The 16,039-nt window shown below is 35.2% G+C and overlaps 3 protein-coding genes across 4 annotated transcripts; 2 read left to right on the top strand and 1 right to left on the bottom strand.

Moving 5' to 3' along the window:
- Positions 1-1,632: 1,632 nt before the first annotated feature.
- Positions 1,633-5,779, top strand: LOC137748254 (GTP-binding protein At3g49725, chloroplastic). 2 transcript variants are annotated; one of them, XM_068488378.2, is made up of 14 exons: positions 1,633-2,172; positions 2,272-2,336; positions 2,486-2,548; positions 2,681-2,770; positions 2,864-2,976; positions 3,082-3,150; positions 3,613-3,757; positions 3,842-3,897; positions 4,003-4,053; positions 4,174-4,228; positions 4,316-4,372; positions 4,585-4,704; positions 4,820-5,322; positions 5,403-5,474. In XM_068488378.2, the coding sequence occupies exons 1-13, from the start codon at positions 1,767-1,769 to the stop codon at positions 5,309-5,311; spliced, it is 1,782 nt and encodes a 593-aa protein (XP_068344479.2). In that variant the 5' UTR covers positions 1,633-1,766; the 3' UTR covers positions 5,312-5,322; positions 5,403-5,474. The 2 variants fall into 2 exon arrangements, with proteins under 2 accessions (XP_068344479.2, XP_068344478.2); XM_068488377.2 differs by having other exon boundaries at positions 4,820-5,779.
- Positions 5,780-6,852: 1,073 nt separating this feature from the next.
- Positions 6,853-9,315, bottom strand: LOC137746489 (sugar transport protein 1-like). The gene is made up of 4 exons (XM_068486510.2): positions 9,040-9,315; positions 8,322-8,647; positions 7,546-8,175; positions 6,853-7,454 (listed from the first exon to the last, which is right to left on the bottom strand). Exons 1-4 carry the CDS (start codon positions 9,173-9,175, stop codon positions 6,999-7,001), a joined length of 1,548 nt encoding a protein of 515 aa, XP_068342611.1. The 5' UTR covers positions 9,176-9,315; the 3' UTR covers positions 6,853-6,998.
- Positions 9,316-13,670: 4,355 nt separating this feature from the next.
- Positions 13,671-15,903, top strand: LOC137721130 (uncharacterized). The gene has a single exon (XM_088684842.1). It carries the CDS (start codon positions 13,957-13,959, stop codon positions 15,832-15,834), a length of 1,878 nt encoding a protein of 625 aa, XP_088540968.1. The 5' UTR covers positions 13,671-13,956; the 3' UTR covers positions 15,835-15,903.
- Positions 15,904-16,039: the final 136 nt, after the last annotated feature.

The raw sequence follows: 16,039 nt of genomic DNA, 5'->3' as shown, positions 1-16,039 counted from the left end.
AGCCGACCCCCGAAGCCAACCCAACCCAACCCGAGAGCCCACCCCCAAACCCCAACCTAAAGCCTACACCCACCCCACCCCCACCCAAAATCCAACCCTAAACTCCACCCATCACCTTATACCCGACCCCAAACCCTACCCCTAAACTCAAAATCAACTCAAAAAACTCATATTAATGGAAAAAAATTAAAATTTAGGGAGAGAATACTTTTTGGCAAGATTGAGAGTGAGTGAGAGATAGAGATAGGAGAGATTGTGAGAGAGAGAGAGAGAGAGAAGATAGTGAGGTGTGAAAGAGAGAGGGGAGAGTGAGTTAGTGAGAGTGAGAGATAGAGAGATTGAGTGTGAGTGAGAGGAGATAGTGAGTGTGATAGAGAACGATAGAGAGGGAGATGGTCAGATTTGGAGAGAGGGAAAGAAAGAGGAAAGGTGAGAGAATAGAGAAATACATTGAGAAAATTGTGGAGGAGTTAATTGGCAAACTACAAATGTTGGTTGCACTATATGTGTAAATGTTAATCATTAATTAATCGAATTACATTTTATCACCTATACGTACTAGAGTTTTGTAAATCAGAATTAGAATTACATCATCCATGATATTAGAATTTCATCGTAGAAAGTGTTTTAAATAATAAAATAATTTTCGTTTGCAATTTAACATGTAAAATTAAATAAGAAAGAAAATAAATAGAGCTTACGGACGAAATATTATGATATTGTCACTCAAAGTTAAAAAAAAAAAAATTAAAAATAAGAATAATTCCTTTCTAAATTTAAAATATAAATTAATAAAAAATAAAAGGTTTTCAAAAAATAAAATAGGAAATGATTTTTTTTTGCAATTTAAAATATAAAATCAAACAAAAAAGAAAATAAATAGGACTTAGGCGCCATAATATTGGGATGTCATAGCGCAAAGGCTTTGGAAAAAAAAAATTAAAATAGGTAATGATTATCGTTTATAATTTAAAATATAAAATGAAATAAAAAAGAAAATATATACTATTTTCTTATACAATATACAATATAAAATGAAATAAAAAAGAAAATAAATAGGATTTCATGGCACAAAGTTTTTTCATAAAAAGTAAAAAGAAAAAAGAAAATATATTTTTACAATTTGAGAAACACAAAATAAATAGGGTTTAGGCGATGAAGTATATATCGCCGCACAAAGTACTTTTTCTAAGAAATAAGAAAAGGAAAAAATATTTTTACTATTAAAATATAAAAAATAAATACAAAGAAAATAAAAGGGTTTATGCGGCGAAATGTTGGTATTTTCTTAATCAATTCAAAGTATAAAATGAAACAAAAAAGAAAATAAAAATAAGGCTTAGGTGACAAAATATTGGGAATCCGTCGAGCAAAATCATGTTATTAAGTGAAAGGCTAAAACTAAGACAACGTTAACCAATGGTTAACAATTCTTGATTTGGATAATTTGTTGCTCTATATTATGTTAAGCGTCTACCGAACATAGATATGTCAAGTAGGTTCAATTGTGCTATGTTACGCCAATGCTGATAAAGATGATATTATTGGTGCTCAAGTGCGTGGAACGTTCATGTATTACAACCACGAGAGATGAAACAATCATAAAGAGCCCAACTTCCTCACCAATGTGCTTTCTCTTGGCCCAAATAATAGGCCCAACTACCGTCTTCCTCGCCAGAGCTCACTTCTGCAGATCAAACTCAAAGCACACTGGTTTTTTTACCAATCGAAGAAGAAGCAGCAGCTGGAAAATTCACAGGGTTCAAATGCTGAGAACCATCTCTCTCTCGCGGAATCCTCTGAGGTCCTTCTCCCAAACTCTAACCCCTCTCACTTCAACTTCCACGCCAAACCAAACCCCATCACCGCCTTCGATTCCGACTTCCCACTCCTTCGGCTCCTCCTCGTCGTCGTCGAAGCAAGACAAGGAGGAAAAAAGCGAGGCCGTTTCGGTTTTCAACAGAGATCCAACAGTCCCTCCCAAGCTCTTCGTCGTCCAGCCCCGCCTCCGCCCCGATACCTTCTTGCAGGCCAAGCTCAACGAAGCTCTCTGCCTCGCCAATTCTCTTGAAGAACAGCGAGATGGGTATTTCGATATCGATTTTTTCGATAAGGAAATTCCTCCCCATGTTGTTGTTCAAAACCCCATTGTTCGACGCCAAACCCGCGCAGGTCTGTCCTTATTTTTAATTTTATTTTTTCAATGTATTTATTTTTTCAATTTTTGATGTAAATGGTAAACCCCATTTGATTAAATTTTGGATTTTGCAGATACATATTTTGGAAAAGGGACTTTGGATGTTGTGAAATGCCATCTGAATGCTGTGGAGCAAAAGGTAAGAACTTTCTTTTTGTTCTGTTTTGTTTTTCTGATCAGTTTTGATTACATTTGTATTTGTGGAATGTTGGAGAAGTTATTTATTGCTCCCATAGTTTAGATTAATTTAGTGTAGACTATCGCTCTAAATTTGTGTAATCTTAACAGGGTGAAGTAGATGCTGTATTTATAAATACAATTCTGTCTGGGATTCAGCAGAGGAATTTGGAGGCAAGTGAATTGTACATATGCAGTTTTTCTTCGTGCCTGAGAAAAATTGGATCTTATTTGTCCCACACCAAAGTGTATATGATGAAAATTGAAAAATGGTATTAACTTTACTAATGCTGTTTTGAATGGCAGAAAATTTTGGGAAAGGCGGTGTTGGACCGCGTGGGTCTTATAATAGAGATATTCAATGCTCATGCCTGCACAAAGGAGGGAAAGCTACAGGTATTGGTGCTATCTTTGGTTAAGGAGTTAGTATTTTAGTGAAGGTGAAGAGCTTTGAAGGATCCATGGCACCTTTTTTATTTTATTTTACAGGCTGAATTAGCGGCTCTAATGTATAAGAAAACAAGACTTGTACGACTGCGTGGCAAAGCTGGACGCTCTACTTTTGGAATGGATGGAGAAGCTGAAGTTGTTAGTGCCCGAGGGTAATGTTTTGTCTAAATTTGAAAAAATTAAGTACACCAAAGAATTTACTTAGTTGTTCGGTCCATACTTAGAGAAGATTTTGACTAGATAGGTCTTGATTGCAGGAGAGGAAGTGGAGGACGTGGTTTCATCAGTGGTGCAGGAGAAACTGAACTTCAGCTTCAACGACGAAGGTTCATTCCTTGACTCTAATATGTTCTGTTTCTTTATTTCTGGATGCTCTAGTTTTATGAAAGTTTCACTGCAAGTGGCTATTTCTTTGAGCTTATGAAGAATAAGCACTAGCTTTTCATAACTGCATAGGTTTGACAAGTTACTGCTACTAAAATTTGTGTTATGTGATATTTCTGCCAATTCATTATCAAACGGTCTTATGCCTATATCAACCACTAGATTCCAACTAATACAATTTTCTTTCATTTTACTTTTTCCTTTTTTTTTTTTTTTTTTTTTTCCTTTCTTTTTCTTTTTGACTTGTTTCATTTTGGTACCTCTTTTCTTTTCTAGATTAAAGCTCAAAGTTTTGTCGCTACTCTTCGTTTCTTATATATAAAAAAGAGTGCTATTGATCAAGGTGTGGAGTCTAGATGACTATTATTGCATATGGCTTCCACTTAACTGGACTATAATCTCAGAATTTCAGAAAGGAGGAATAGTCTGTTATCGCAAATTCAAGATGTTCGTCGTACTCGAGCTGTGCAACGCGCTGGTCGCAAGAATCATGGAGGATCTTATGGTCAAGGTTTACCTACTGTTGCTGTTGTTGGGTATACAAATGCTGTATGTGGTCTAACCAACTGTTATTTGTTTCTTGTTCAATTTGCACCAATTATCTAAACATTTAATTCTCACTTCTTGTGATAGGGGAAATCTACATTAGTTAGTGCCATCTCAAACAGTGATCTGTACAGTGATTCTCGGTAATATATTCTACTCACACAACATGTTAGTCATGTATAACCATATGTATTTTAAGCCTTGATGTTGGTTTTTAATATCTTGACAAAGATGTGGTCTGTTTGCAGATTGTTTGCTACAGTTGATCCAAAATTGAGAAGTGTTGTTCTTCCTTCAGGGTAACCGGCAATGATAACTTTACTTCTCATTCGTTGTATTTTGGAATTTTGATAATTTGTTGTTTCTTGGATGATTTTCTAGAACAAATTTTGCGCTTATTCTAAGTATCTAATCTTCAGGAAGAAAGTGCTCGTGAGTGACACGGTCGGTTTTATATCAGATTTGCCAGTGCAGGTATACAGAAGCATGTCCAAACTACTTTACTTATTTTGTGTCTTATCACTAATGCTGTTCACTGCTCATAGAAACTTACTTTTGTAGCTAGTGGAAGCATTTCATGCAACTTTAGAAGAAGTTGTGGAAGCTGATCTGCTTGTGGTACGATTAATTACTTGTCCTTTCATTTCAGGTTTTTCCACATGTACATTTGAAATAAATTTTATGATACAAATTAATACGATGTGATCAACTTCCTGCTAATGATATGTCTCTGAGTTTCTGTTTGGTATCGTACATCAACAGATAGGATATGAAAGAGAGATAAAACACAGTAGCAGAGAGATTAACATTTCAGGTTTGTATCCTTTCAGCATGTGTTGGATTGTACGGCACCTAATCTTGATGAGCATCGATCGACTGTATTACAAGTTCTTGAACAAATTGGCGTATCCAAGGAAAAGCTTGAAAACATGATAGAAGTTTGGAATAAGGTATTGTTGGTCTCTCCACTTGTAAACTTACCAAAATGGAACTAAAAGTTAAAAAAAAAAAAAAAAAAAAAAAACGCTGATGCATTTATTATCTGTATCCTTTGGAATTCCTCAGATTGACCATGAGGAGGACAGCGCAGATTTTTCCGAGTGTCTTGTTGATGGTGAAGATGGTGAGACTAGCAAATTCTTGGGAGAAGAAGATATGGAATGTGAGTTCTCAGGATCAGAAAACGATCTGTCATCGGAGAATCTTGAAGCTATCGATGACCAAGAAGGTGATTACTCTGATGGTTGGTTGGCATCAGAAGATGTTGAAGATCCTTGGGGGCAAGGTGGGTCATGTACAGCCTTGAAAACTACGGATGACCAACAAAGTGAATATCCTAAGGACTGGGGAACAGAAAAGCAAGTGCAATCACCAGTTCAGTCCGGTCCACATGTAAGAACATCTGCCTTAATGGGAGTTGGCTTGCAAGAGTTGTTGGAGCTCATTGATGAGAAGCTGAAGAAGCTCCCAAAGGAAAATGTTGTGGAAAGGGGTACATTTGATCGGAAATGGAGGCCCCCTCGTACAGAGGAGGCCGCCACAGCAGTTGAACAATAATAAATGTTAAGGTACTCTTTCCCTCATTGATGCTATCTTCGAGCAAAGCCATAGGCTATATATAGCTGACAGGTATTCGACAACTATATAGGAATTTCTCATGAAGCAAAAGCAATATTGGACCTGATGGGAGAATAAAATGAGAAGATTCTAAGTTTCAGAAGGTTTTGCGAGCATCTTGATTTAACCAAAATTTCACATGTATATATTTGTTTGATCATGTTTATTTCTTTTTTTTTCTTGGGACAATTAGACTCTAGACATACTACGTCCCTTGGGTGATTTTCTATGGCGCTATAGGATTTTTTAACTGTTAGAATCCTAGTCAAAATATACAATGATTAAGATCTTACGGTTAAAAATCTTTTACTCCGAAGCACCGTGAACTATTCTGTCTTGTGGTGGATGCCTTCTGTGGAAAAAAGTTCATACCTACTTTTTAACTAAAGTGCTTTTCTTACTGAAAAATGGTTGAGATTATTTTAGATAGTGTTTTTTTTCTTCAACTCACTGCAATCCCGGTTCAACTCCTGCCCTCTTCATAGTTTAGATAAATTTAGTATAAATTATTGATTGTTGTTAAAAAAAAAAATTGCAACAGTTTACGGTCATTTTTTGTGGCAAACATTGACAATGCGTATATGATTTTTTATCTATGGAAATGACTGTGATTTTTGTTTCAATTTAAGAACCGAATCCTGGATGTACCATTAGAGGTAACAATTTGCAGCAATCCGTTCACCAAACCAATTCACCTGCTAAAATCAATAATTTGGTTGTTCTTAACGGTTCGGGTTGATCATGGTTGGACCCGTTAATGATCCGTCACTTAATGGTTGGTTTAGGATCCACCCGCGAAACTGTTATATAACCGTTAAAAAAGGTGATTTTGTAATTTCGTCAAAGTGAAAAGCCCGATCCCTCCTTCGACTTAGCTTCAACGACTTCGGGAGTAGTAGTAGCATAACCTTGTATTCGGATATTGTAGATGAATTGAATCTGTTTGACAGAACATAATCGAAAATTGAATCTGTTTGACAGAACATAATCGAATTGGATCTAGTTATCTTATTCTATTATGTTTACTAGTTTTTAGAAGATCTTTTCTAGGTAGGATTTTATTTCGTAAAATCAATTACTAACATCTTTGCTAGTTGAACGTTTTAAATAAATTGACAAATTGTTTTTAATTGGTGAAATGGTTAACCCATTAATAGAACAGGTCACTTCGCGTACAATTATTATACCCATAAGCTTAACGGATTGAATTTAGATGAACAGTTAAAAGGATCAGTTTGTGGTCAATCTAGTGAAAACCAACTAAACCCAAAATTTACCATTAATCAAATCGTTAACCAATGAGCTAGATGTATTAATTAAAATTTTAACCACTTATTAATCAAACAGAGAAACAATATTTGCACACACTCTCTGATTGTTTTACAAAGAGAATTGCGTAGGCCTCATAATGTTCGGCCATTGGTCATCAATGGCAAGCGACCATTAGAACAAATAATTGAAGAAACAAATAAACTTCTATAATAAGTAACCAATATTATTTCACTAGGAAAAAAAACTTACAGAAAATAAACCCAATAAATATCCAACAAAATGTTCCAAAGTGAAATTAAACCTCATACTAAACAAAAATTTAAAAATAAATCCTACAATAAAGCCGAGCAAAGGTCTAGACGTGATGCCCTCCCTTGACGGCAATAGCTTCGTCTTCAATAACATACTTTTTCCAAAAGGAGTGCTTTTGCCAAATAGTGTGCATTTCTTCAATCGGAACACCTTTAGTTTCTGGCAAAAACTTGTAAATGAAAACGTTCATCACCACGACCCAGAACGCAAAGAAGAAGAACAAACCAAACTTCAAGTGGCAAAGCATTGTGGTGAAAACTTGAGCTATGGCGAAGGTGAAGATCATGTTGGTAGCGACATTGACCGATTGAGCAGCTGACCTTACTTCAAGGGGGAAGATTTCACTTGGCACCAACCATCCTAGAGGTCCCCAAGACCAAGCAAATCCAGCAACATATATACAGATGCAGGCCACCAAGCCATCAGCAAACCCCTTAGACAATACACCAGGGTTGCCACTAATCCCAAATTTAAGAGCAATTACAATTCCAATAATCACCTATTAATGCCAGAAAAAGAATAGAACACAGCTAAATTATTTTGTCTGTGGAAAAGAAAAAATATGAACAACATAGAGAAAAGGAACTAACCTGAGTGATGAACATTTGAGCACCACCCTCAATGAAAAGGGCCCTCCTTCCAACCTTATCGACAGTGAAAATCGAAACGAGGGTGGCTAGGGCATTAACAGCGTTGGTAATCACCGTGGACATGAGAGAAGCGCTACCTCCAAATCCCATTGTTTTGAACAAGACGGGGGCATAAAATGTGATCACATTCATGCCGGTGAGTTGCTGAAAGGCAGGAATTGCAAGTGCAAAGACAAGCTGAGGTCTGTATTTCTTGGTCAACAAGGTTCTCCAGGGGTTTGTTACCAACTTGGATGCACCACTGGCCGCAACTAGGTCATCAAACTCCTCGTCAACATTGTCAACGCCTCTGATTCGGAGGAGCTGAGTTTTGGCTTCCTCATTCTTACCACGCTCAACCAAAGAGTTTGGAGTTTCCGGTAAAACTAATGCACCGATCATGATCATAATTGCAGGGACTGCAGCACCGCCCAAACTCAAACGCCATCCCCAACCTCCTTTGATCTCAGAAAAGAAATAGTTAATTACACCCGCAGCAAGTATTCCAATAGTGATTGACAATTGGAACATCATGTTTAAAGCACCACGGTATTTGTGTGGGGCTACCTCAGAGACATAGATCGGCACAGACTGCACGCAAAAATTGAAACAATTAAATAAAACTTAAGATAAAATTAAGTAACATTAAAAAAAAACATTGAATTTAGACCACATTTAGGACCTCGATCATACTAAACTTAGAAAGAAAAAACATTAAGGCATAATTCATAATGTACCTGATTGGCACATCCAATGCCAAAACCGAGGAGTATTCGACCAACAACAAGCATCCAAAGGTATTGAGCGCCGGCATTGAGGAGTGCACCAATCAAGAAGAGAACTCCACCCAAAAACATTGTACGTCTCCTACCAAACTTTCTGGTTATAGTTGATGCACAAACACATGAAACCAGAGCAGCTACATACAGTGACGATGTGAAGAGCGTCAGCATCTGGCTGTCAAACTTGCAGTACTGATTGTCGGAAGGCTTGACCGAGGATTCTTTGTTATAAACCGCTGGAAAAAACTTTTTCAGGAATGAATCCATCGATGTCACACCACCTGCATAATAATCAATGTCAGATACTTTAATTAGTTTATACGAACACAAAATCATAACTTTTTGAGTGTGGATATATAGGTACAGTCGGCTAATTTTCCAATTGAACAATTCAGGGCATGCAGTTCTAAAATTTTTGAAGCTATCTGTGATTTCGGTTGATTGTGTTTAATTTATTTAAAAAGTTTTTCTCGTATAGTGCATTGTTGGTATCTTTTATGATTGAAGCTGAAGAAGAAATATATTCCGATATGATAATTCAAAACGTTGATAACAGGACGCTAAACGTTGCTGCATAAACTTAAAAATCAACAGCTCATATTATATAACAATGGCGTGATATATAATCTGGAAGTTAAAGGATTCATAAGCATAAAACATGTTATATATGTACCTGAGACTCCGAGATCGTAGCCAAAAATCAAACCACCGGTAGCTGCCACCATACATGTGAGAAGAACCCTACCAGTGAGTTTGCCGGGGTATTCTTTTCCACCTTTCGTTGTCGTAGCTATACCGTCTCCAGCCATTGTAGCCTGCTTACCTTTTACTATCTATTCAAAACTGACTTAAAAACCAAAAGCTAACTGGAAATAACGAAAACAAGAAGAGAAAACTCAGAGATATACAACAACGTGAAAGAATGGTGGATGAGAGGTACTATTTATAACCCTCCGCAGACTTGCAAAACCCTAAGTCGTTAAATTAGATAAGGAAAATAAAGATAAAAGGATTTGATTAGAGTTTGAGTTTGAGTTTAACTGATCTCTGTATCTGTAGCCAATATAACAACTTCTTTGAAGGTTTTGCTACTTAAAATCATTTGAAATTGTAACTGGGTAGGACTTTCAGTTTGACTCTTCTTCTTTGTATCTAATTTAACTACTTAAGCTGGTTGAGGTTTTTTTTATTTTTTATTTTTTATTTTTATTTAATTTACAAAGGTCAAAATTTTGGTCTTATCCACATGCTAAATTTATATACATGAGCGGATTAAGCTGTAGTTAAAATAAATTGGACAGAATGATAGGATAAAGGATATTGAATCCAAATAAAATAAATTTAATCCAAAAAGGATAAAACATTTATTAACAAGAAAAACTCAAAGACCAACTATTAGCATTTGGATTAGAAGCTATATAGTTTAAGTGATGATGTAATTAATTGGCACATCTTTATGGGCGTTTTGTTTTTAATAGGCATTCTGTTATTTTAAATAGCATATGGGCACACACATTTGTTTTTGATGTAGAAGGAGAGAGGAAGAGAGTGCTAGAGAATGTGGGGGTGAGAAGTTTATTTTTTTATTTTTTTATTTTTTTTATTTTTTTTATTTTTTATTTTTTAATTAGAGGTATGTTAGGATTACATGTTGGTGAGGCCTTGAAAAAAAAAACAATAAAATTTGATTGTGTGAAATTGCATTTCTGCCTTATATTTCTTATTCATGTTCAGTTTTAATTAGAGGGTTAAACCGGTAATTTCATAGAATTTTGATTGTCAATAAGTGTTTTATTAATTAGTTGAGATTATTGTGTAGCTTGATTTCTCTGGTGTTTTTTAATGGAAAAATATATATAAATATTTTTACCACAGCAAATTAACATGTACGACAATGATGGTAAATTATTAAAGAATTCACGATAAATATTTATCATCCTCATACCTATATTAGTGAAACGTGAGACTTCCCTTAACAAACTCATCACTGAAACTAAAATATCAACAATCTTGTACATCTGTATTAAAAAATATAAATATATTTATTATCGACAAACATATAGTGGAGTTATATATATATTAACAATCTTGGAAACAAAGTTGCTAATATTTATTCTAAAGTTCGTAATTTTTAGAATCAGAGTAATCTCAAACATTTCAAAAATGTTGTAGTATTAATTATAACGCATGTGTGATTGTGTAAAATTATTAGTAGATTGTGTTTAGGATACATGAAGATGTCATCCATTTATGAGTGTATTACTTGTGGGGCAAGAAATTTTATCCAATTCATTATAAATAAAGGCACGGAAGCAAGTATCACAAAAATTCCTCAACCTTTTTTCTCTCCCCGCCACACCCTCTCTCTCCCTTCAGTAAAATAGGATACAACAGATAATTAATAAAATAGTTTACAACAGAAAATTAATATTTTTACAAGGTTTTTAAATATTCTCACACTTTTTCTCACATGCAACTTATTGTTCTTTCTATTTAATGCCTATGCACCTGGTGCTTATGAAAATAGTAACAGAAAGTAATAATATTTATGGAGACTCTAGCGTGGGTTCGATCCCCACCATCTATTTTCTCTAATATTTAACAAATTTAACCCTTTAAAACTATCGTTTTTCAAAAAAAAAAAAAACAAAAAACAAAAAAAAAAATCTTTGTTAACATGTTCTTAGTACACTTTAAAGTTTCTCAATTTCATAATCCATAAGCTTGATCTAATATCACAAGAAAAATGATGATTTACATTATAAGTCAAACTCAAACATGATTATTACGGTGGAATTTTTTCTATGTTCCATTTCAGGATCATTTTCTGATAAATTATTAACTGGTTATAGAATGAACGTTTATGCTCAAATTAGCTTACAAATTTAAATTATATATATGCGTGTAAACTATAAAATCTTGATTGCCAGGGATTAGGGAAAAGAATTTTGGAAGCATTGATCAAATTCGAAACGCCAACAGAAGATCGATCAATTTGAGATGATTAAACAAAGTACATATCTCTTTTGTTGATTATTCTATTTGCCTAACGTTGAGAGAATCACTATTTTCGTAAGCAATGAATTAGTTTATGGAAGAGGATTCTCTTCGGATCCACTTTGTGGGGATTCACGTCCTAACTATTCGTCGTACATCATACGACCAGTTTTCTTCAAGAACTATTTGTATTTAATTCTAAATAAAAAAGTCAAATAATTTATGACTGCATGATGCACGATGAATGGATAAGATGTGAAGATCCTAAGGATCCCTACAATTTGGATCCGGATGGGATTCAAATCCTTAGTTTATGACCAAATAAATTGAACATCCTCATGTGTTTGATCACTGGAGCTTCTTTGTCCCATGTACGCCATCAAACAAATAAAGTTGCTCATCACATGGCAAAAGTAACTGTCGTTAACAATGGTGTTTGTACTTGATTCGAGGAACCTCTTGATACTATTTGAGATTTTAGGGGAGTCTTCTCTCTAATGTATTGGATTAGCCTCCGGATTTTGAATGAAATTTTGTTGTTTTTGATAAAAAAAAAAAAAAAAAAAAAAAAAAAAAAAAAAAAAAAAAAAAAACAAGTACACCGAATAGTAATAATAGCATCTGGTTAGTACTAAAAATGGGAGCATTACAATAGTAGCTATAGACCACTTGTTTGGTAGTGTTTGTATTTGATTCAGTGAAGAGCTTGAAGAAAAATAAGATGATTTTCTTTTTGGACTTTTTGACATAGTAGCTTCTGAGAATAGCCTTTTGCACCAATCTAGCTTGTTCTTCTGTATTGATCCATCCAAGTTAAGCTTTGTCTTGTAGCCCCATTTGACATTAATGATAGGCTTATCAGATGGTCTATCAACTAGCTTCTATGTGTGATTCTTTTCTATAATTTATATGTCATACTGCATAGCTTTCTTCCAAGAGTCATCTTGTGTTGCTTCTTCATAGTTCTCAGGTTCCATAATGCACACATTTCATTGAGCTAGCACATCACTTAAACTCCTCCACTTCAATGGAGTGTGATCATGGCTATGAGAGATCCTTGATTTGGCTTGTGAGGTAGAACCAGTAACAAATAGAATAGAGCCACTTTGTTGACATGTCTGTGGTGTAGCCAACAATGTGTCTAGAGATTATGTAGTTTCTAACATACTTATGTACCTCTTTCTCTTTCAATTTCACCAATCATTGGAACATTGACATTTTTTTCATTCTCATGATTCCAATCCAAGTAAGAATTTATGGTGTATCTCTTGATTGAAGAATCTTCTTAGTGACTAGATTCTATAATATGTAGCCTCTCACTTGTGTCATAGCCTACAACTATGCATTTGTAGCTATTGCTTTCAAGTATGTGTCAAGTTTGACGGAACATTAACATATAACACCAAGGACGGATCTACAGAGGGTCCTGGGATGTTGCTAGAAATTTTCCGGAGAACCCCTCGTACTCGAACACGAGGCTTGTGCAGACTGTCTGTGTTGCTGCAGCAGCAGGTTGCAGGTTGCAACGGAGAAGAAGAAAACAGGAGAGAAGAAAGAAAACATGGCATTTAAAAAAATTGGTCCAAAATGCAGTGTTTTGGCCTTTTTTTTTTTTTTTGTTAAACCAATGAGACAAACGTTTGCAATTGGTCCACCGTTTGCAACATGATTACATATTGTTTTTGAAAGTCTAGCCCCACATGGGCCATCTTTCCCGTCCCGAAGTCCGTTTCACTTCTCCTTTCCCCATTCCACTGCTTTTCCCCCTAATCCCCCCATCTTTCTTATACTCACCCAAAACCCTAAATTTCTAATCCCACCCAATCCCATATTATAATTACATTACTCCAATATTATACCTCCACTTGTTTCAATTCTCCAAGCCACCACTATTTGGTTCCAAATTCAAGTAAGTTTTTTGGTATTCTAATCTAATCTCAATTAAATTATATTAGATATTGGTGGAGATTTTTAGTCTATTATTGATATGATTGTTGATGTGTTTTATGTTTGTATACTCATTTTATAATTGAAATTTAGATGGAATTTTTGTTTATTGGTTGATTGGTATATGTTTTGTGTTTTTGGTTAAATGTGTAGTTTAGAAATAAGAAATATGGAAAGATTTTTCAAGCCAAAGCCAATAGCACCATCTACTTGTTCGGGTAGTTCGAGCTCAAGACAAAATGAGTGTGACATTGATTTTAATAATCTTGAGAGAGACCCTGGAAAAAGAATTCGAATGAAGGACTATCTTTCTAATATTCAAGATGAGGTCCGCAGAGCATATTTGCAAATGGGACCTTGTAGGCCTATAAAGTATGAGTTCCCATACACTTTGCATGCAAAGAAAAAGCGACGATTTGTTGTTTCGTGGTTTGAAGAATATGATTGGTTGGAGTATAGTATATCTAAAGATGCGGCATTTTGTCTTCATTACTATCTCTTTAAAATCAACTTTTCACAATTAGGAAGCGATGCCTTCACTGGGGTAGGCTTTAAGAAATGGAAGAATGCAAGAGAATGTTTTGACAAACATGTTGGTCCTATTGGTAGTTTCCACAATAAAGCTAGAGAAGCGGCTAGTTATCTAATGAACCAAAAGACACATATTGAAGTAGTTGTGATCAAACAATCAGAAGAAGAGTGTATGAAATATCGTCTTTGCTTGAATGCATCAATAGATTGCACTAAGTTCTTGTTGCGACAAGGCCTTCCTTTTCGTGGCCGTGATGAAAGTGACACTTCGAATAATAAGGGGAATTATTTAGAGCTCTTGCAATTCCTTGCAGATCATGATGAGAAAATAAAGGAAGTTGTGTTGGAAAATGCTCCGGGAAATCTCAAGCTAATAGCTCCTTCAATTCAAAAAGATATTGTCAATTCATGTGCCTTCGAAACTATTAAGGCTATTATGAAAGAAGTGAAAGAGAGTAAATTCTTTTCTATAATGGTAGATGAATCACGTGATATTTCAACAAAGGAGCAAATGGCAGTGATTTTGCGTTATGTGGACAACAAAGGTCAAGTAATTGAAAGGTTCGTGGGAGTCCAACATGTTACCGAAACAACTTCAAGTAAACTAAAGAAGTCCATTGATGAGTTCTTGAAACTACATGACTTGAGCTACTCCAACCTACGAGGTCAAGGTTATGATGGTGCGAGTAATATGAGAGGTGAGTTCAATGGCCTTAAAAAAAAAAAAATTTTGGATGAAGAAAGTTGTGCATTCTATGTTCATTGTTTTGCTCATCAACTACAATTAGCTCTTGTTGCCGTAGCAAAGAAAAACTCCGATGTTGCCGCTTTTTTCACATTGACTAATAGTTTGGCAAATGTTGTTGGATGCTCATGTAAGCGTCGTGATGCACTTAGAGAGAAACAACAAGAAAATCTCTTGAAAGCTATTGAAAATGATTGTCTTGAAACGGGGCAAGGGTTAAATCAAGAAACTAGTCTCAAACGTTCTGGGGATACACGGTGGAATTCACATTATGGTGCTTTGATTAGTTTGATTACAATGTTCTCATCTGTGGTGGATGTGCTTGACATGATTGTTGAAGATTGCTACAATGATAGTGCTGGTGAAGCAAAAAGGTTATTAAAAGATTTACAATCTTTTGAGTTTGTGTTCCTCCTCTTTTTGATGAAATCCATATTAGGAGTTACAAACGATTTGTCACAAGCATTGCAAAAAAAAGATCAAGAGATTGTGAATGCAATGGCTTTAGTCAAGACATGTAAAGAACAACTACGTTGCATGAGGAATGATGAAAATTTTGATCTTTTGGTTGATAAAGTATCATCATTTTGTGTTGAACATGAAATTGAGGTGCCTAATATGGATGATTTATATGTCATTCAAGGGAAGTCATTGCGTAAGGCTCTAAAAAAGACCAATCATCATCATTACAAAGTGGAGCTCTTTTTCGAGGTCATTGATTTCCAACTTACAGAATTAGATGATCGCTTCGCTGAAGGTAATACCGAATTGCTTATTTGCTTGGCATGCTTGAGTCCGAATGATTCATTTGTAGCTTTTGATAAAGAGAAGCTTGTTCGCCTTGCTCATATGTATCCTAAAGATTTCACGGATCGAGATAGATCGGCACTTCAAGATCAACTTGATATTTACATTCATTTTGTGCGTTCTGATAATGATTTTTCTCAATTGCGGGGAATTAATGAGCTTGCTAAGAAAATGGTGGAGAAAGGGTTGCATCGAACATTTGCATATGTATATTTGCTTGTTCAGTTGGCTTTGGTTTTACCGGTTGCAACTGCTTCAGTGGAGAGGGCATTTTCCGCTATGAATATCATTAAGGGTCCACTTCGCAACAAAATGGGAGATCAATGGTTGAGTGACAACTTAGTTGTTTACATTGAGAAAGATGTTTTTTCATGTATTGGTAATGAAGCTATCATGGAACATTTTCAGACCATGAAACCTCGTCGTGGACGCTTGAATTAGGATTTTATAGCTTGTAATATTGTTATGCAAATGATTTTTGAATAAAATGTATTATATTTAACTTTTCAATGTTATTTTTGTCTATAAATTTTTTAACCTTTATTATTGGGACCCCCCGAGTTTAAAATCCTAGATCCGCCACTGTATAGCACAAAGAACCAAAGATTTTGAGACGGCTAATTTTTGGTTTTCTTCTTTTGAGATG

This window comes from Pyrus communis, chromosome 2 (assembly GCF_041283825.1).
Source record: "Pyrus communis isolate YQ-2024b chromosome 2, ASM4128382v1, whole genome shotgun sequence".
Lineage (NCBI taxonomy): Eukaryota > Viridiplantae > Streptophyta > Magnoliopsida > Rosales > Rosaceae > Pyrus > Pyrus communis.
This window is presented reverse-complemented; position numbering and strand designations above follow the sequence as displayed.

What these genes read in the sequence shown, in the direction of transcription:
- LOC137748254 (XM_068488377.2), top strand. Translation starts at nt 1,767, where the DNA reads ATGCTGAGAACCATCTCTCTCTCGCGGAATCCTCTGAGGTCCTTCTCC. An exon ending in CTTCAGCTTCAACGACGAAG is followed by an intron (nt 3,151 to 3,612) that starts GTTCATTCCTTG and finishes CTATAATCTCAG; the next exon opens with AATTTCAGAAAGGAGGAATA. An exon ending in TGATAGAAGTTTGGAATAAG is followed by an intron (nt 4,705 to 4,819) that starts GTATTGTTGGTC and finishes GGAATTCCTCAG; the next exon opens with ATTGACCATGAGGAGGACAG.
- LOC137746489 (XM_068486510.2), bottom strand. Translation starts at nt 9,175, where the DNA reads ATGGCTGGAGACGGTATAGCTACGACAACGAAAGGTGGAAAAGAATAC. An exon ending in CTACGATCTCGGAGTCTCAG is followed by an intron (nt 8,648 to 9,039) that starts GTACATATATAA and finishes ATTATTATGCAG; the next exon opens with GTGGTGTGACATCGATGGAT. An exon ending in CTCAAATGTTCATCACTCAG is followed by an intron (nt 7,455 to 7,545) that starts GTTAGTTCCTTT and finishes TGGCATTAATAG; the next exon opens with GTGATTATTGGAATTGTAAT.
- LOC137721130 (XM_088684842.1), top strand. Translation starts at nt 13,957, where the DNA reads ATGAACCAAAAGACACATATTGAAGTAGTTGTGATCAAACAATCAGAA.